This window comes from Typopeltis vanoorti, chromosome 13, assembly GCF_054136105.1.
Source record: "Typopeltis vanoorti isolate ZY-2024b chromosome 13, IOZ_Tvanoo_1.0, whole genome shotgun sequence".
NCBI classification, from domain to species: Eukaryota; Metazoa; Arthropoda; class Arachnida; order Uropygi; family Thelyphonidae; genus Typopeltis; species Typopeltis vanoorti.
This window is the reverse complement of record NC_143561.1, coordinates 66,124,589-66,146,580: the sequence shown is the minus strand read 5'-3', so window position 1 is coordinate 66,146,580 and position 21,992 is coordinate 66,124,589. Positions and strand designations below refer to the sequence as shown.

Sequence of the window (21,992 nt, the reverse complement as noted above, 5' to 3'; positions counted from 1 at the left end):
CAAGTATGTCGATCCGAAACATGACAGAATTTTTTGCGCAATATCAGTTAATATTGGGAATTTTTCATGTGCATACTTCCAAATGACTTCATTGTTTATTGATTTTAAATGTAAACTATTCTGAATGTTTATTATCTCAAGTTCTAATTCAGCTTGGTTTATATCAAACAGCCCACTAATTTTATTTGAAATTTCTGTGATGTTCAAGTTTTCTTGAAATCGATTATTGATAAAAGATACAATCATTTCAATTTTATTAAAATCTTTAAATCTTGAATTTATTTCTTCCTAACTAATTCTATTTCACGAATAAATTCTTTTAAATCATAGCGAAGCATTTCTTGATTTTGTTCAAAAAATTTTAATAAATATAGGAGATATCTAAATTCGCGGTAATTTATATTTTTCTTTAATAAAAGTAAACATTGTTGGAAAGTTTTTATTGAACTTAACATGTCAATTAAATGTTTATTTCTACCTTGTAACTCTAAATTTAAATTAATTTCGTACAGAAATCTACTAAAAATGATAAGTGTAACACCATCTTTTATCACTCAATTGTGGATAAATATCTCCTTTTTCATCAAGAAAAATTTTTATATCGTTAATTAATACAAGAAATATTTCTAAAAATTGACTTCTGCTGAGCCAGCAAACATTATTGTATAACCGAAGTTCCCTATCATCATCTGCCTGCAATTTAAATAACCGCCGTTGCAGGGCTTTTCCTCGAACAGAATTTACAATTTTAAATGTAATATCGAAAACATCTTTTGTGTTTAATCTTTTACCACACAGTACTTGTTGGTGAATAATACAGTAGTACGTTAAAAAATCTGGATATTTTTCATCGTTTTTACATAATGAATAAAATGAAGCCTGATTTATTACCTATCATTGCAGGAGCACCATCAGTAGTAATAGACACAAGTTTAAAAAGCGGAAGTTTGTGTTGTTTCACACATTCATCAAATGCCGAAAAAATGTCTTCTCTCCTAGTTCTTCCCAATAATGGTATAATTTTCAAAAGTTCTTCTTCACTTGAATAATCTTGAAATACCATGCGAATAAATACCATTAACTGAGCAATATCAGTGAAGTCTGATTCATCAAATTGTAATGAAAACGCAACACACTGGTGAGTGTCTTACATTAACCTGGCCTGGAAACTTTTCTCCGGCAATTGGAACTCTTCCTTTCGGCAATTTGAAACCTTGTCTGTGGCCTAGAAGTAGTCTCTCTCTCTAGCGACGTCTCGAACCGAGAAGCTCCTTTCTGGAAGTGGGAAACTCCTCTCTCAAGCAACGTGGATCTGGGCAGTCTCTGGACCGGGCGGCCTACTCTCTGACAGCAATTCTGGAACCAGGACCCCTTCAGTCCCTTTTTATTAGGCCTCCTCTGAGACCTCGCATGAAATTTGGCACCCCCCCCCAAAGAATCGGTATGAGTCTTTCATCTTAAGTTTCGTTCGGCAAGCATTTTGTTCTCCTCCGCTTTTTTTGATTGTAAGTTGCCGGCCATCGGAAAGTTGTTTGAACTCTTTCTGACTGACTTCGGAGATGTTGTTTACACTTAGAGCCTGCAAGCCTTTCTTATACATACAAGTTTTTTCAATAACAATCTTTCTAATGCCGCCATATACAGCTTCGGCGACAAAAACATTGCCTTTGTTTTTAACACTAACATATTCTTATTAAAGCAGTATATACAGTTAGCTTCAAAAGAGTTATTTACAAAGACATCTAATACAAACTATACCGAGACAAACAAAGTTTATTTTTTTACAATATTCACATGGGACTTAACCTAAGTAAAAAATCGATGTAATGTGCTTTGGAATATTAAAGCTACTATCAAGTTTTTACACTTTGCTTATAATCGTATTCACTCGGCTCGCTGTTTGACTTCCACTGAGCCAAATTAATTCATTTACCCGGACTTATAAGAAAATTACTGATTTGACAATTTTAACGAAAAATAAATAAACAATAGCAATACACTTAAAGCGAATTAAAAATAACACAAAATAATGATAAATAAAATATTATGTTTTCATTATTTAAATTAAGGGATATTACATCCCATAAAGAAAGAAGCCTTTGGCTCTTCATATATTTAGTAATTATGTTTTCAGTTTTAATTATATTTGTAAGTAAGGAGGAATACACAAGAGATCGACCAAAAATCGCTCCGCGATCAACGGGTTGAACACCCCTGTTATATGTTAATGGCGGAACAACCTGGAAAAATGGAATGCTAGGGTAATCTGAGATCACTTTTACTTTTTTCTAAAAAAAAGATGCTTTTGAGAGGAAACGAAGTAATTATAAGAACATTTAGATGTGCGTTTTTAACATTTTAAAAAAAAATTCTTGCAAATTTTGGAGTCATCTAAAAACGTGCACTTGATCGTATGCTACTAATTCTAACTCTAACCATTTTTTTTTAATATGTTGATTTATTTAGCGCAGACGTGTCCAACGTTGAAAAAACCCGAATACGGGCTACTTCATCCAAAATCATGTGAACAGGGACGGAGCGAAGTTCAAGAGAAGTGTTACTACACTTGCGATCTTGGATATAAATTAATTGGAGATCCTGTGGTAACCTGCCGGAAAAATCTCACGTGGAGTGCCAAAACAGATTCTATCAGGTGTGAAGAAAGTAAGTAACAGAATTCACATTTGAAGTAATTTTCGTTTTGTTTCGTTAGATATAATGATAGCAATCTTGCAAACGGCGTTTATTTTCTATTTCTTTCTAGATTACAGACACCTTTTTCTGTTCATTATAAAAGACACAAAAGATAATATAAACCATATTTTTGAATAGCATAACGTTAGAATAGTCAACAAATTGGATCAAGTTTCTGTCTACCTTAACATATTAAAAATTTCCCAAGGCTTACCGCTATCCTTCCTGGGTGAGTGCATCAGTAGTGCAAACAGAAGAACCAACATTGGTTACAAAAGACCTAGATTAGAATTCCAAAGGCTGTTGACAGAAGAGACCCAAGTCTTACATAATCCTCTACACTGTTAACAAAACTGATAGCGCTAATAATGAACAAATTCTGGTGTTGTCTTCACTGCCATTCGACTAATAACAGAAACACGCTACAAGAAATGTGATAGCAACATATCTATTATCAAATAAATATGTAGATGTCGCGAGATTTCTTTCAGATGATTTTACTGTATTTATCGCTGTGTAACTAAAATAATGTTGGTTTAAGATGGCAAAACGTGTATCTTCAACTTACCTATTTGATTTTTATCAAATTAAGAACCATTTACAGTTTTAGGTAGTTATTTTAGAAAATACGTCAAGTGTATGAGCGTAGCTGATAAGTTTAAATGTAAACCTACACTAAACATGCTAAGCAAAATGTGAGCATATTTCATATGGAAGTTTACGTTTATCGATACAGCTCTAGGATCACAAATAAATATTTGAAATAGAAGTTTTACTTCAATTTAAATTACAAATGCTTAACGTGCAGTGATATATAAATGATGTAATCACAATAATAACATGAATTGGGCTGGGTTGTTTAGAATTCTAACGAGGCAATTATGACAGGTTGGTTAGTGCATTATGTCTGTCAATTACGTGTTTTCTTCTTGCCAGTGCGCCATCTCAAGGAAGGAAAAATCCCAGTTTTTCCCACCTGTTTCCAATCCAAGGGCATCGTCATTAACACAATATAACTGCATCACAATTTATACTTTGGCTATATAATATTTATAATGAAATGTTTTTATACTTTTTCCCCCTCTAGATCAAATAATTCGTCCTAGCATAGAATGTCCACCAGACATCATAACTGAACTACCTAATGGTCAACGACAAGCGTATGTCCACCTGGAAGAACCATCATCTAATATGGATAGAACGCATATATCGATAACTCCAGAAAGCGTGAAGTCTGGTGAAGGATATCTTCCTGCAGGAATAACTGAAGTAGTTTTCACTGCTGTTATGCCTAATAAAAACAAGACGGCTTCGTGTTCTGTCGTTGTTCATGTCAAAGGTAATTCCTGCTCCAGTTTTTCCATATGATTTATAATGAGGTACAGTATTTACTTGTGATAACTTGAGGAGATTCATATACGATCAAGAAACAAATACTTTCCAGAGAAACAAACAAACGAAAAAATAAAATAAAATAAAACTTTCGAAGATGCGAAAAAGCTAACTATATCTACTACTACTACTACTACTACTACGTATACAATTATACTTATGAAAAAGAAAAAAGAAAAAAACTAAGTATAGCGATATTCTTTAGGAAGAGAATTATTGACGCAACAAAACGTCATAACACATAGCGGATGAAGAGACAATAAACCAAAACAAAAAATGAACATACAAACAAAACTAATAATAAAAATAATAAAGCACTGTGCGATAAACTTACCATTGACGCAAGCCATAAACTATGAATCCGGCACAAGAACACAGTAGTGTATCATAATCATGTCTGTGTTTACAACCTCTGCTCCATTTTCTGCTAATTAAGAGGAATAGAATTACTACTCTCGTTAGTTTTTAGTATGTAGTATTTATCAAAATTTATATTACATATTTAGTGTTTGATATAATTGCTACAATTTAAGAGCAGCAGATTTCTTCTCCTACGTATCAACAGAAAAACGAACAGAAATCGTGGCAAGTTAACTGGCCGAACAAATAAAAAAAAAAAAACTACGAAAGAAGGGAATTGAAGTATTGAAAGTATTTGATAATGAATGTGTGTTTTTCCTCGACTCAATGGTTGGTGGAGTAGCAGTGCTACTTTATTAGGAAATTATTATAAGAACAGGATGGTTTCCCATTGTCTTCCTAGTCCAACAGTATTCTGTGTGTAGATATGTGTTCACGGAACCTGTTTTGAGGGACGAAAAACGCGATTTCCAGGAAAAAAATCCCTACTTCGGTACGAGACAGAATAACTCACCTCTGATTGAAAAGTCCTTATAAAGATTCCTCGCATCATAGAGATGGGATTCGAACTTAGGCCTTTCCTAACAAAGATCTCTGTCGAAATCATCTGAGCTACGGAGGTTCACAGATTAAGGCACTAGTTCTCAAATTTTTATGCTTTGTGCTCCCATTAAAATATTTTATAAATTTCATACCACGGGCAAATAAACAAGAAAATTAAATATGAGTATACATATTCTTTATAATATATAGTAAATTATTCAATGCTTATATATATATATATATATATATATATATATATATATATACAACATTACACAACACAGTATAACCGATCAACATCTAGATCTCTTTCTTTTCTATATCCATTTATATTTCTCCTCTCTTCCTCTTAGTTCTATATCCATTAGCTATATCGTCTGTAACTTTTTTAGTTCCACATAGCTAAAGCTAGGGTTTTTTTTTTCATTTCGGAATTCCTCTGCGCAAAGAATTGCTACAATGCTAAGAGCAGCATAGAAAAAGTATAGACAAATAAATGTTTCATCTTATGAAGCCTCGATTAGGCCGTACATGACTGCTGAACACAGATTTCGTTACACTTGAATTTAAAAATGAAAGAAAAGGCGCTGATAAAGATGGAGTTGATATTGTGCAGAATATCAACTGTAGAAACGGAAATGGGGAAGTATCTGGAGAGTCCTGGTAAGATATAGAAGTCGTAATATCATTAAATTATATAAGTTAGAGAGAGGGACTTACCAAACCGATACAATAGATATTTTACATGGAATGTGACGTAGGGGAAGGACAAAGAAACTTTCCCCGGATGTGAGAGCAATTTTTTTCACATAAAGAATTGGAAGGGAGTGAAATGTGCTGTAAGATACACAGACAGCGAATGAGTTTAAAGTATACAATAATATACATTATAATAGTTATAAAATATAGAATATAAAGAAAAAAGATATCATGGCTCAAAATATTAAATTATGATACACATAAAATGAATATATTTAATGTGGTATTACAAAAGATATTTTGTAATACCACATTAAATATTTATTTACATATGTAAATATTATATTCATTTACATATGTAAATGAATCTCTTTTTGCTCCAAGAGACAATTGCATATAACGTGGTATATTTTCTTTACTTTGTAGACCGAGAGCCTCCAGTTGCTAAAAACTGTCCTGAATCGTTCGAAATACAGACTGACGAAGTCCGTGGAATAGATGTTAATTGGGCAGAACCTATATTTACAGATAATGTACAAGTGACCTCTATAACTCGGACAAAGGTAAAGCAACGCTACATTAACCACATTACTTCTAATTAGAGAAGAATAATGCTTCACAACGAACATATGAACTAATTCTTACATAGAAAAATTATAAATCAAACTGAATTAAATTCTGATGCACACGAACATACTATAGTACTAGTATCACAGGTGGCCATACAGCTACAGTTCAGCAGTTAGTCGCTTATATTTCGTATTTTTCCACGAATAAGTATTTATTTGCGGAGGAAAAAATACGAACTCCCTCTAGATGCTGCTTTCTTTCCTTATACTGATTGAGAATTTTAACCAAAGTTTTTCTAATTTTTTCTCAATTTTTGGTTAAAAATTGAGAATTTTTAACCAAAGGTGATCTAATAAGCTACTCTATAAACAGTGGTACAGTACCAAGTGAAGAAACCCCCCCCCCCCCCATATCGCATGGGAATCCTGGATAAAATCCAAATCTAGATCTTTCCGACTTTGATCGAAAAGAGCTAGGTTTAAATTCCGCCTACGACCTGAGGTACAGTTATGAATTCTTCATCTTTTTTTTTTTTTTTTCAAGTTTTGTTTGGAATTGCAGTGGAAGCGACTAAGGCTAATGTTGTTAAGTTCTACAGTTGGTTTATTTTGCGGGGAGTGAAGGTTAGGTAATGTCCGTTAACTGCGTGTATTTTTCTGGCAGTTTTGCGGATGAAAAAATCAGATTTTCCGAGAGGAAAAATACCTGCCACTTGCATATGAGATTGGCTAACTCACCTTCAATTGAAAAGGTCTTTATAAATGTTCTTCGCGTCCTGACGGGATTCGAACTCAGGTCTTTCTAACGAAGAAACATCGTACAGACTGAGCTGCTCAAGATTTATAACTGAAAGATGGTTTAGTCAGTTCCATACAGAGATGTCAGATTTTTCTCTACGGGGAACTAGAGTTCACTCCCCGCAAAATAAACCAACTGCAGAAAGTAACAACATTAGCAGACATAGTAGAGCAGTGTTCCCGCAGATATATTATAGTTAAAAATATGAATGTAGATCTAAGTGTATGTCAGCACTTAGATCTACATAAATAAATGCTAATCTGTTAGCTAACTAATAAACACATTAATACGTGCTCCTATTATTTAATGCCCTAAATGTTTTAGGTAAATTTCCGACAATTAAATTCAACAGCAGTTCAGTTTAAGTTACATATACAATAATTTCATACAGAAATCCTTAGAAATAAAATAAAATAAAATGCTTAAAATTAAGGACACTGTAACTAAAATGTGATCCAGGGTCTGAGGGCTTTTATGTAAGGAATCGCTGGAGCACCTTTTGCATCTGAAGAACACAAGCAAGAGACCAAACTAGATAAGAACCACTGAATGAGAATAAGAAAATCAAACAGACGTTGAACAAGGCCACTACATTTTGAAAATCCGAAATCGGAACACACATACACACACACATTGATTGTAATTTTATACAAAATAAATAACATTGCTGAATGACATTGATCTGTCAAAAAATTATTTTCTTTTCAACTTTTTTTCAAGCCACGTCGGGTTTAAGTTTATAACCTTAACCGGGAAAAGTAACGATCACATCTTTCCCATTGGATACAGCAATTCAGAATAAACTCCAAGAGCTATAGTCACAGGATAATGTGTCATTGCATGAAAACATTTCTCGAATACTGCAAGCAGCTCAAACTGTGGAAATCCTTTCACGTTACGGTTTGACGTCCTAAAACATCCAGTATAGTCCAGATCTTGTTTGCTCGAAATATCATTACAATGAATGAGCCATCAAAAGTACTTGCAAGGCTGGCAATTTATCGGGGTTCGAATGGTGAATGATACACGTTATCTCGCAACCAACTCATTATTTAACACATGTCACACGACAGGTGTGACAAGCTTTTTAAGTGTGCGTTAAAATCGCACACTTTGGCGTTAAAATCGCCAAATCTTTTCAAAAATTTTCTCACGTGCCAACTAAAATTTATTTGTGTCTTTTCAAGTATTGGGAGAACTTTTTCAAATAATCAAAAATCACACTAGAGCGGTAAAATCAAAGAATATTGTAAGAGTGATTATACATCTATTAAATTAAACATATTAATTGACGAATAAATACTCCCAATCCATATTTTAATGACTTACGATTTAATTAAATCTAAATCCACATATATGCACACTTTAGAACATCGATAAATTCTTTTACGAAACACGAAAAAATATATAAAATGATGGTAGAGGAGTCAGGTCACGTCTGGCTGCCAAGGCGAATGAAGCAACAACTAACGGGGCAAAACTTGTCCGTCAGTATATCGCGGGTATAGGTTGCTTGGAAATAGGATGTTTGTTTCATTTTCTTATTACTGATTATTACTAAAACAGTTGATAGTGTTTGTTTCTTTACTACATTTTATTTGGTATCGCTCTACTTAATAAAATAGTAGTCTATTAAGTTAAAATATACAACTCAGTGAAGATGTTTGATATTTATTTATTTAATTATTTTTTTAAAGTGAGCCTGGGTTGCGTGCGGGAAAAAAAGTCGTTGAAGTGCCACGTTTGGCACCCGTGCCAAGGGTTCGCCCTTTGGAACTTTTTAATACCTACAGTATTAAAAAGTTCCATAGGTTCTGGGGGCCTTTAATGGATGCGGTTCACATAAACAGTCCTGCAATACACACTCGATACTATAGATTAATAGTATCGATAATATAGATTAATATTTTGATCTGTCAAAATTGAATGTATCTTTTTTACATGGTTTAAATATTGGCTTATTTAATTTAAGTTAAATTTTCTGTATTTAGATTCATTCACAGTAAAAAAAAACTAAGTTACGATTGCGAAAATGTATTATTTTCCATTTCCATTATTTCCATTACCAGCATCAATAATATCATTGATATTAGTAATGTAAAATACCGAACAGTACTCTTGCCTCATTTTCGGTATTTAACTAAAAGTAGTTATATTTTAAATACAAATTTCCTGTGACTAAAAAGTGAAACACTGTCTCTAATGTTACAAATTTTCGAGTCACCACATGCCTATCATATATGACGTATGCATGAAGCGACTAAGGACGAAAAAATTAAGGCTATGAGAGCAGTATATTGTGTGTTTATTGTTGTATTTTTTTTTTTAATGTTAATTTTGGCCGGTCTGCCCGTTTTGCGGATGAAAAAGCCGCTTTCAGAAAGAAAACCAACCCTGTCTAACTCGAAAGGCTTTATGATAGTAGGTTGGGTACACAGTTTTAATAGCTATTTCGTGTGCAATCTTAAAATGATACACATGTAATAATGCAGTAATATTTTTTTCTGTTTTTCCTAATTTTGTACAGGAACCAGGAAGCACATTCACTGTCGGCAGTCATATTATCCAATATACGGCCCGAGACGATGCGGGAAACACAGCTCATTGTGGCTTCCTTATTAACGTCACACGTAAGTATTAATTCCAAGAAATACATGATAAAATGGATTTTTTTTTTCCATACAATGCACTGCAAAATATGCAGATGTACTTATTTTCCATATAGGATTGATCAGATGCCTACTATTATTAAAAATATAGGAAAAGAAGTAATAATGCGAATAACAAGGGTCGAAATGCATCTAAGATAAGCTTTGATAATTTATTTCCTAATGAGTGAGCTGAAAGTTGCCTAATTTTCTAATAAAGAATGCATGTTAACGGTTCTGTAGGCGGAGAGTTTTAATTGTGTCCATTAAAAATTAACATAACTGATGCATTTATTACTGCATATCATAAAGCTTGCAGGAACGTCTAAGACTATACTTTCGTACAGCACCTTCCTATGGATATCTCTCCCGGTTCTTTATTTAAAAAAAAAAAAAAAAAAATCATAAAATACGGAGCTTAAAATTTTGATTCAGAATGTGTAAAAGATTAGCAATTGATTTCTAATATAAAGAACTATAGAAACAGATATATTCTGTAAAGTATGCCCGAAGTATGCCTTCTTAGATTTAAATGGATGTAATTACAAAAGAGATGTAATTCAATTATCTAATTGCAGCTTATTTCTCTTTATATACCACTTCTGGAGTTTCGCTTTATAGTGGAAGTATACGGAACAACTACAGGTAATTACTATCATAGAAAATTTAGCAGTTTGGCATGGTATGCAGGTCTACCCTTATAAAATATTCTAAAAATGATCTTTTCGGTTTCGACTTTGTTCTAACGTAAATAGATGCAAGCTTAATAAGCCTAAAAATAAATGATGTGTTTATGAATATTTTTAACGAAGAACTATTTTATACAAAATGTATCAGTTAATATCGTAACAACCTCTATAAATAACTATAGTATACTAAGCAGGATTGGATATATACTTGTATATTGCTGATATTTTCTATATTGGCCTATTGCTAATCATAAATTGGGCTGACGCTGCTCTCTATCATTATTCAAATTTTCGCCGATATAACTTACATATCATTTCTTGAGCAAGTTCAAACCATAACAACTAATAATAGTTAATCAATGCCATTATTATTTTTCCACTACGTATATATTTTTTTCATTTTCAAATTATCTGTTGATTTTTCTAGTGTAAAATTAGAGGAAATTATGTAAATATATAAATCATTTTTGCTTAAATCAAAAACTGAAAAAGCATGTCAATTATTTTCAGTTTTTTTCCTGTAGTTTATACGCAATATAATAGCATTGTGCCTTTTTAGACTATTTGTTTTTCCCCTGCATGTTTTCCATACGAACAAAATGGAATAACTCTTAAAAGCAATTTTGAAAGCATTAACATTAAACAAATGGATGCTTAATAATACGAACATGCCTTTGACATGTAACTTTTGACATACACATGCATGGAACTACACTTGACACATATGAGTATTAACCATTTTACTGCATTTATTCCCCTTTTATTAAAATAGACACTCGGAAAGCTCATCTCTGTACTGTGCTTTTCAAACTTCTATTCTCAGAGATCCATATAGCCTATTTTATATCAAATGAAAGCTAAATTAACGTAGATTTGCTCAAAATGACTGTTCTCGAAAACTTTTATCCGAAGTCGTAGACACCTCAGTCAGTATTTTTGTCATAAAAACTAAAATATGCAGTCTTTAGATCGAAAATTGATAACCATTCATGTCAGTAATGTGAGTCGTTCCGCGGGATAGGAGGTGTTAATTACAGAAGCTTACTACCACTTACGACATCCACCACATTGTAACACGTTCACCAAATACAATCGCACTCCAGTGGTGAGCTATGAAAATTTTAACAAAGAAAAAAAAAAGCCGTATTTCATACAAAAACTTTTATTAATACAGCTTGTGTACAAATTCCAATCAAAAAGTATGAGAGGACAATCAACCTTTAAAGGCTATCATTTTTAAACAAATATTTCATGATCTAAACATGAAATATTTGCACACATTCAACTATGTTAATTTATCGTAAATAAGAAAAAAATTTTTAACTATCAAAATATAATAAGAATGAAATCTTTTATAATCTTTTTATAAAACATTTGATTGGCTACTACAAGACAGTGTTCAAACCAGTTTTAACTTATGGATCTGAGAGCTGGGTCAGAAGTAAAACACTTGACCAAAGACTAGAGACCACAGATATGAGAGTCCTGAGAATGATTATAGGCGTGAACAGATGGCATCAATGGCAATATCATATTATAAACGAGGATATTAGGAAAGAACTTGACATTGTCAGCATCCAGGAATGCGTTAGGAGAGCTAATCTCAGGTGGTATGGTCACTTAAACAAAATGGGTGAGGATAGATTAGCAAAACAAGTGTTCTCTGCCAGGTTGGCAGCAAAACGACCCAGAGGAAGACCAAGATATAGGTGGATTGATACGGTACAAAGTGCCTTAGACGATAGAAATATAAGATCTGATAATGTTGGAGTCTTGACAAGTAACAGACTGATTTGGAGGAAAATTGTAGATAGGAAGTTAGTAATGATGTAATTTTTTTCATGTAGTACTATCATATCCTGTACACCCCTTGAGGGTACATGGCAGGAATTTGATGATGATGATTGATTGGCTACTGGTTTTACCATAGGATTGGCTACCAGAAGGGAGAAGGGTAAAGATAGCGCATGCGCTTATTTTATTTTCAAACTTGGGCGCATTCGTTATAGAGGAGTTCAAACAATAATTCCAAATAATCTATACACTGCCGAATAGACTGGTTTTTGTTAAGTTACCGTACGAGTTTGTCGCTTAATATGTTTCAAAAAAAATTTTTTTTTTGAAAAAAAAAGTAAACAAGAAGAAGAAGAGGCTCGCAAATTTAAGAAAAATTAAACAAAAGCCCCTTATAGCTCACCAATGCCTGTACCATAATCCATGGACCACGTTGTTATTGCTGCTTTCAAGGCATATTATTTAAGAAATACTTTTGCTCTGGTTACTGTTGCTACCGACGGAAGAAATATAATATCTTGTACTGTACAACGAATGTAAATGTAAAATCGAATGAGGCGATAGCAGAGTGTATGAATGGTGTTTGGAAAAAGCTGCTGAAAATATATGTTCATACATTCACGGAATTCAACAAAAAGTCTTAAAAGCGATTGGTGGTAGTGCTGCTAACTAAAGAGCTGGAGTTGGAGATTTACAATAAAGATGTAGAGCAGTGGTAGAGGTGGAAGAAGACCTATCAAGTGAAGCACAGGGAATTGCAGAAAAGAAAAGAAAAAAAAAATAGAACAACAAGAAGAAGCAGAGCCCGCAAAAGATTTACAGTAAAAAAAAAAAACTGACAGAGGCAAATACCTCTGTTAATAAAGCAGTTCAGTTGTTTGAGGAAAAGGACATCAATATGGAGAGATTTAGCAAAGCGGACAGAATGATGAAACTGAATTTGCTTGCTACAGAGAAATTTATTCAGAAAAGAATTGACAAACTGTGCAAAGTGAGTTAGATGAAATGCAAAATTTTAAAGCCCACTCCTACTGTCACCTCACCCCATAAGATGAGCCTAGACATTCCACAAGGTTATGCATCTCTGGTGAACCATCCTCGGAACACTTTGTTGCATTTCTGGATTTCAAGAGTTTGTTGATGACCTTCCCCCCCCCCTCCCGTTTTCTCTGATGAATCGTTCGATTGATAAAGCAGTAGTATCGAAGAATTACTCTTGCTTCGTGTTTTTTTTTTCATTACATTAAATTACTGCATACAGTAATTTATGTTATAATTTATGCACTGTATTATTTCACTATAAACAAGAGGAAAATTAGTTTAAAATAAAACAGATTTGGATTTGAACATTTTATCACTTGAGCGTTAACTGTTAACATATTCTTATGGTTCCATATCGTGATTTGACCTACGACGGTATTGACGGAACAGAATCAGCTTTTGAATGGAATTTTGAATGGAACAGAACGAAACTAAACTGGTTCCGTTCCGACGATAATAAATTTAAAATCGCCATAGTTTTCAGCACAGGAAGCAATCCACGTCACAATCTCACATGAGTTGTGGATTGGACAGAGCAGATTTATTTAGAAACTGCTTTGGCACAAATCTATAGGCGATTTTTGAAAAATGTGAAAATGAAATTACCGTATGGTAGCAGGAAAACTCCAAACACTTTATAAGCAGGACAGCATCATTTTTGTCAAGTCATACATCTTAAGTATATCAATTTATACTTTACAACTAAACCACGTTTAATGTACATCCTGACTAACATTATAGTGACATAAATATATACATATTTATTCATATACTAACTAGCTTATACCAGGTGAAGTCACCTTAATCAAGCTATGCATTTGAAATACGGAACTCTTTAATACCAAACACCCTTCTATATATATGTATACCTTTACCTATATATGTATACCTTTCAATTATTGCATCTGTATGCAATGCTCATTCGAAAAGGTGTTCACAGTGTGTTATAATTCTATCCCTTCTAATCCGAATTCGTGTGTTGCTTTCCCTGCATGACTAACCTTCTTAATACACAGGTTTGGAATGTGAAGAGCCTGAAGGTTTGCAGAATGGAAACAAGAGCTGCACGGATTGGTTGTTTGGTAAAATATGTTACCCCATATGTAACGATGGCTATATCTCTTATTTCGTTTTACCTGAATCTTTCATATGCGACCATTCTGGCACGTGGACGCCCAGCAAGAGGATCCCAGATTGCTCACGTAAGTAGAAACTGTTTCTTTTTTTATCTTTCTTTCTCTCTCTCTCTCTCATTCTCTCTTTTGACCCCACCCATTTACCATCTCCCACAATTAGATTTAAGTTTTCTGTTTACACATTGAAAATATATAACAATTACAGGCTTTCAGCGATTATTATACATTTGTAATAATTTAAAGTTATTATATTTAATTAAAACCAAAAATGCTATACTGAATGTCAGCACTTTAACAGGTTTACGTTAATACAGCAGAGCTAAGTCATAGGGGCGCGCACAGACACACACACACACACACACACACACACACACACACACACACACACACACACACACACACACACACACACACACACACACACACACACACACACACACACACACACACACACACACACACACACACACACACACACACACACACACACACACACACACACACACACACACACACACACACACACACACACACACACACACACACACACACACACACACACACACACACACACACACACACACACACACACACACACACACACACACACACACACACACACACACACACACACACACACACACACACACACACACACACACACACACACACACACACACACACACACACACACACACACACACACACACACACACACACACACACACACACACACACACACACACACACACACACACACACACACACACACACACACACACACACACACACACACACACACACACACACACACACACACACACACACACACACACACACACACACACACACACACACACACACACACACACACACACACACACACACACACACACACACACACACACACACACACACACACACACACACACACACACACACACACACACACACACACACACACACACACACACACACACACACACACACACACACACACACACACACACACACACACACACACACACACACACACACACACACACACACACACACACACACACACACACACACACACACACACACACACACACACACACACACACACACACACACACACACACACACACACACACACACACACACACACACACACACACACACACACACACACACACACACACACACACACACACACACACACACACACACACACACACACACACACACACACACACACACACACACACACACACACACACACACACACACACACACACACACACACACACACACACACACACACACACACACACACACACACACACACACACACACACACACACACACACACACACACACACACACACACACACACACACACACACACACACACACACACACACACACACACACACACACACACACACACACACACACACACACACACACACACACACACACACACACACACACACACACACACACACACACACACACACACACACACACACACACACACACACACACACACACACACACACACACACACACACACACACACACACACACACACACACACACACACACACACACACACACACACACACACACACACACACACACACACACACACACACACACACACACACACACACACACACACACACACACACACACACACACACACACACACACACACACACACACACACACACACACACACACACACACACACACACACACACACACACACACACACACACACACACACACACACACACACACACACACACACACACACACACACACACACACACACACACACACACACACACACACACACACACACACACACACACACACACACACACACACACACACACACACACACACACACACACACACACACACACACACACACACACACACACACACACACACACACACACACACACACACACACACACACACACACACACACACACACACACACACACACACACACACACACACACACACACACACACACACACACACACACACACACACACACACACACACACACACACACACACACACACACACACACACACACACACACACACACACACACACACACACACACACACACACACACACACACACACACACACACACACACACACACACACACACACACACACACACACACACACACACACACACACACACACACACACACACACACACACACACACACACACACACACACACACACACACACACACACACACACACACACACACACACACACACACACACACACACACACACACACACACACACACACACACACACACACACACACACACACACACACACACACACACACACACACACACACACACACACACACACACACACACACACACACACACACACACACACACACACACACACACACACACACACACACACACACACACACACACACACACACACACACACACACACACACACACACACACACACACACACACACACACACACACACACACACACACACACACACACACACACACACACACACATTTAACCTGAATATTTATAATATAATAAAAAGCAGAAACCTAACCAGACCTTGGTGGAGGAGTAGACAAAATCTCCTCTAACAGAGTATGAGTTCGAATCCCGAACACGGATATTTATCTTTATGTGCCTAAGGTACTTTAAATGGGCTATAATTTTATAACTTTTATTGGGAAGGGTTGACATAAAATATCCCCAGGTGAGATATTACTGGCTTGTCAAGTGAATGCTGAAACGACAAAGAGATTATCCAGCTTATCGAACCCTTGTCCTACCGATGGCGTTAATATGTTACGGATTTTCATGGTCGGATTGCCATTAAAAATTAATGGCAATCCGACCTCGGAGACCTTCTACTTGTTTTGAAGAACATCGACAACCTTACGATTATGATAGAAATATAGATATTCTATTACTGCCTGCGTATTTACATAACAATCACGCAAATGCTATGTTATTTATTATTATAGTGTAATATACAGCATATTTTCAGCGATACATTATTGTACTCACATTTATCTGTTCATTATTTAATAACTGATACGTCTGTAATAATTCATTTTAAAGACTGATTAAAGAAAATTTTATAGTTATCTTTAAATGTTTAAATCTGCATTTCAATTCAATATACATTTTTTTTTTTTTTTTTTTGCAAACGTCTTCCAATAAAGCTAGCTAAATTTCATGAACATTAATTATGAAAACTTCCGAAAAAATCTTTCTCTAGTTTTGTTAATATATAGTATCACTCACTATGAGCCTCTGTAGTCAGTTTCGACAGAGCCCTTTGGTCGGAAAGACCTGGGTTCAAATTCCGTCTATGATGTGAAGAACTTTAGAAGGTCTCATACGGTGATGGAGGATTTTTTATGTTTAAATATTACATCAAGAATAAGCACTTGTTCAGCGGGTGTATATCTAGATATCCATAATTACTGAGAGAGTCGATAGTTTATAAGCCGAAAACATTGCTCTAACTCCATGTCAAGGATGGAGATCGAAGCGACAGTCTGTTCGAGTTAACTACCGACCTAGTTGGCCGAGTGGATAGCATACCGGTTCCCCCAATCTCAGAGTTCGAATCCTACTGTGGTAATAACGTTGGTGTAAATGTTTAGGTAGTAGACGATTTTTGTGTCTCGGTATGACATCGCCACTTTGCTTCCTGGAGGGCTGAATGGGTTCGAAAATTACCCTATCTGGTCTCTAGAGTAGAGCTCCTAGTTATCGCTTAGCCCATCCGCAGTAGTAATGTCGTATAGGCTACTAACTTTCTATGAATGGAAGTCATAAAAAAAATAATAAAATAAATAAGCAATGAATATACTGTATTCTAAATAATTCACATATACTGAATAGAAATAATCATTATTTTTATATTGACTGAATGCATAATGTATCGCATTGCTATCTTACAGCATTTGTTCCCAAACCTGAAGGGAACTGCTTGCCAGGGAGTGAACTCAGACAAACCGAAGATACCGATGATTGGATATGCAGTAAGTAATGTTATAATAATGCACAACGGTTAATGTACGATTTACCACAATATCACACATACACTTATTGGAATAATTATACAAACATACATACACAATTTAATTTCTTTCCTGATCTTTTTAGTACTTCTTCCACCCCCCACCCCCCCTCCTGTGTGTGATATAGCAGTGTTTTCAAACATCGATGAACCTTCCGCAATGGTTTTGATATATCTATCCGGTCATAGTGATGCAGAAAAAAAAAAATCGATTTTTAACATGGAAATGAATAACAAGTGAGACCCAAACCGAACCTTAGTTATGACTGATATTTGAATCTTAAAAATCTTTGATTGATCAGTTATCGATCGTCATCAGTCGCTGATCGATCCACCGTTGTTCTACGAGAAGCAAGGGAAACGAGGTAAGTCAAATGGATAATGGTGATCGCTTTCTTTGATAAAGGAAGGTCTCGAACGCCATGAATTTCTCTCATAAGGTTAAACCAATCTCGAACATCAGCCATTTTAAAGATCATTCCAATCCAATGCAGAAAATCCAATTCGACGGTGTGAAAGATCGATTAACTCTGATTCTTATCAGTTCAAAAACAAGAAAGTCTAGAGAGTTTCTCTAGTCAAGGACACCAGAAATGAGTCTATAATTATTTTTATTCTGCAGACCCTATCACGAAGAGACGAACAACTCTCCCTATGTATTCAAACTCGCTTCACTTTCCAGTCTTTCTTTTATCCTACCATTCTTATGATAATTAAGACAGTATGTGCCAAAGGAAAATCTGTTCGTTTGAGATACGACTTCTTCATATCTCAAATTTCTTCCTGTCTCCACGACTAACAGTTCTAAACCCAAAGTCGCATCTTTTCTATAAACAATTCCTTTTCTTCTAATAACACCAAAAATAATACAAACAAATATAATTCTGAAAAACAACCAGCATCTTCCAAACAGGCTTTTATCCTTTTCATGACTGTTAAGTAACCCACAGTAACGTAGACAGACTAACTCCGAATATCATAGCGTAGCTACAAATTCTAAGTATCTCAAAGTAATTTCGTCCTACAAGGAACTTTTAACATATATTAAAGACATTTTTTAAATGTGGAGTATGAAATTTCTAAATCACCTTCATTAATGTAGCTACAGAAAAAAGAAAATTGAGCTGAATAAATTAATTTCGATTTTCTTAATAGTGGAGTGCCCCCCTGGAATGTCCTGGACGCTCGAAGATAGTCGATGCACTTTCTGCCCTCCTGGAACCTATCAAGACGAATTTGGAAGGACATTTTGTAAACCGTGCCCCTCAGACAATTCAGACAGTGCAGAGGATATGGATCCATCGTGCAGGGGAGACACGCCACCAGTCTTCCTCGAAGAACATCAGCTAATAAAGCCAGATATAGTCTAAAGGGGGATGAGGGGAGAGGATCTCTTCTCTGAAATATGTTTATTATCATTATTATTTGTTAAAAGGTGAAGGCCTTTTTCTTTGGCAAAAGAGTAAGACCTCCAGCTGTGATCTAAAGCTTTGTTATCAAAGAACTGTCATGCTCACATAAGGTTGCCAACGTTTTTGTAAATGAACCGAATCTACAAGATTTATTGTAACACAATATTTATTGTAACATATGCTTGGAAAAAGACGAAAAGAGCATTTTTAACGAAATAAAGATTTATTTTATATTTTAAGTGTACTATTCTTTTAGTTGTTTATGAATTTATATCCACATTGCGAAAGTCATATGTTTGGATCGTTTATTTATTTATTATTATCATTAATACTTTATTCACATAACTGAAACACAAAAAACATGCTATCATTCAAACAACAATTTTACGTGATACAGAGTAATTCAGATTCTACCCAAGAATATAAGAACAGTCCGTCAGGTAGCGTCTTAAAATATGGACTGCTCCAAGTAACGCTGTTTTTTTTATAGATGATATTATTTCAGCATGTGGAAGCAATCTCGTATCAGCCTATTCCGATAAAGGGAAATAAAAGTCCATCGCCAAACTACCGACTAATTGCGATAATCTCAGTCGTCTCACAAATAATAAGGAAAGTCACAATAGCCAGCTTCTTCATTACCTAAGAGGTGCATCAATAATTAGCGGCCCACTAGTATGGATTCCACCATTCAAGAATTACTGATGATTAGCTTACATTGCCTACCACTGTACACGTGCAATGGAAAGGTTAGGCGAAGTTGTGCTGTCACTCTTGACATTCTGAGAACTTTTGATCGTGTCTAGCATCGAGGCCACCCTCTGCATTGGGTTGCTAGCTTCCTCTCTGGTTGTTCACTGTCTGTCATGGTTGATGGCTTCCTCTCTTCGAGCTTCACCACCAATGCACAGTACCTAAGGATCACCCATCCTCTTTGTCATGTACATAAACGACCTAGTCTCAGTCACCACTAATCCTATCCACAGCTTTGCAGCCGATAGTGCTCTCCATTCATCCTACTCATTTGACAAACTACGCAGTGCGCAGATATCTCAAGCATTAGGATCACCTACGACTAGTGCCTTAAACACTGATTTACGTACTATCATTCAATTGGGAGAGGACAATCTGGTTAGGATCAATGCCACCAAAACACAGTCTTGCCTTTCCTCTTGCAAAAGAAATCTCAGCTCACATTCCCTTACCCCCCAGTAATACATAAATCGTCAAATAAGATCAGATCTCTATACTTGGACTAACATTCATCTTCAGCCTCTCCTGACACAAAACCACCTCAGCAATAGCTTCCTCAGGATCCAGAAAACTAATCGCTCTCTTTCGTTCAAGATACTATTTTACATCCAACCAACTCGACAGTATACAAATCCTAAATCTGCCCATGATTAGAATACTGGTCACATGTTTGGGGCGGAGCATATAAAACGTCTTTTAAAAATTCTTGACGTTGTTCCGAGGAGAGCAATTCGGCTCATACACGATCCCTCTCTTCCAGATTCCCTTCGTTCTCTGTTTCAACTCTGTGTCTACTCTACAGGTATTTCAATGGTCATTGCTCCACTGGAGTGGCAACCATCATTCCTCCACTTTCTGTTGCACCTGTTAATACAACATCAGTTGCCAAGCATCTCTTTACTGTGCAACTGCAAATACACTGAACCTGCTTTTCTTCTGCTTCTTCTTCCTCTTTCATTCTATCTACCGCTGTTCCAGAGGAACAGCCTACCACAAGAAGTATTTCCAAACAGCTACAACATGCAACTCTTAAATTAAAAAAAAAATGTCAATTCATCTGCACAACAGACTCGGCACTTGATGTGCTTATAGTCTTTCGACCTCTCGTGTATGGAATAAATAACAAAACCTGTGGTTAATTTGTCAATGTTTAATTCTTGTAAATAGCTGGATAGCTTCTTTGAAATTGCATCAAGTGCACCGATTACAATTGGGATGACGTTGGTGTGTTTAAGCCACAGCCCGCCATCTTCGATTGACAGATCTCGATATTTAGTAATATTTTTCCAGTTCGTTGTTGATGTTGTTGTCGGTAGGTACTGCGATGTCAATAATCCAAACTTGTCGATGTTCAA

At 35.8% G+C, this 21,992-nt stretch overlaps 1 protein-coding gene across 3 annotated transcripts in view; it reads left to right on the top strand.

The window, feature by feature from the left end:
• The window catches only part of LOC150100233 (uncharacterized), a 72,974-nt gene extending 52,846 nt beyond the window's left edge, over positions 1-20,128 (top strand). For 2 of the 3 annotated variants that reach the window (XM_090402998.1, XM_090403000.1), the window contains 7 exons: positions 2,467-2,664; positions 3,782-4,033; positions 6,115-6,251; positions 9,584-9,686; positions 14,245-14,430; positions 18,354-18,434; positions 19,628-20,128. In XM_090402998.1, the coding sequence (XP_090259124.1) occupies positions 2,467-2,664; positions 3,782-4,033; positions 6,115-6,251; positions 9,584-9,686; positions 14,245-14,430; positions 18,354-18,434; positions 19,628-19,842 (1,172 nt within the window). In that variant the 3' untranslated portion in view covers positions 19,843-20,128. The remainder of the gene's footprint in view (positions 1-2,466; positions 2,665-3,781; positions 4,034-6,114; positions 6,252-9,583; positions 9,687-14,244; positions 14,431-18,353; positions 18,435-19,627) is intronic. The other variant, XM_090402999.1, reaches the window with a different exon arrangement.
• Positions 20,129-21,992: the final 1,864 nt, after the last annotated feature.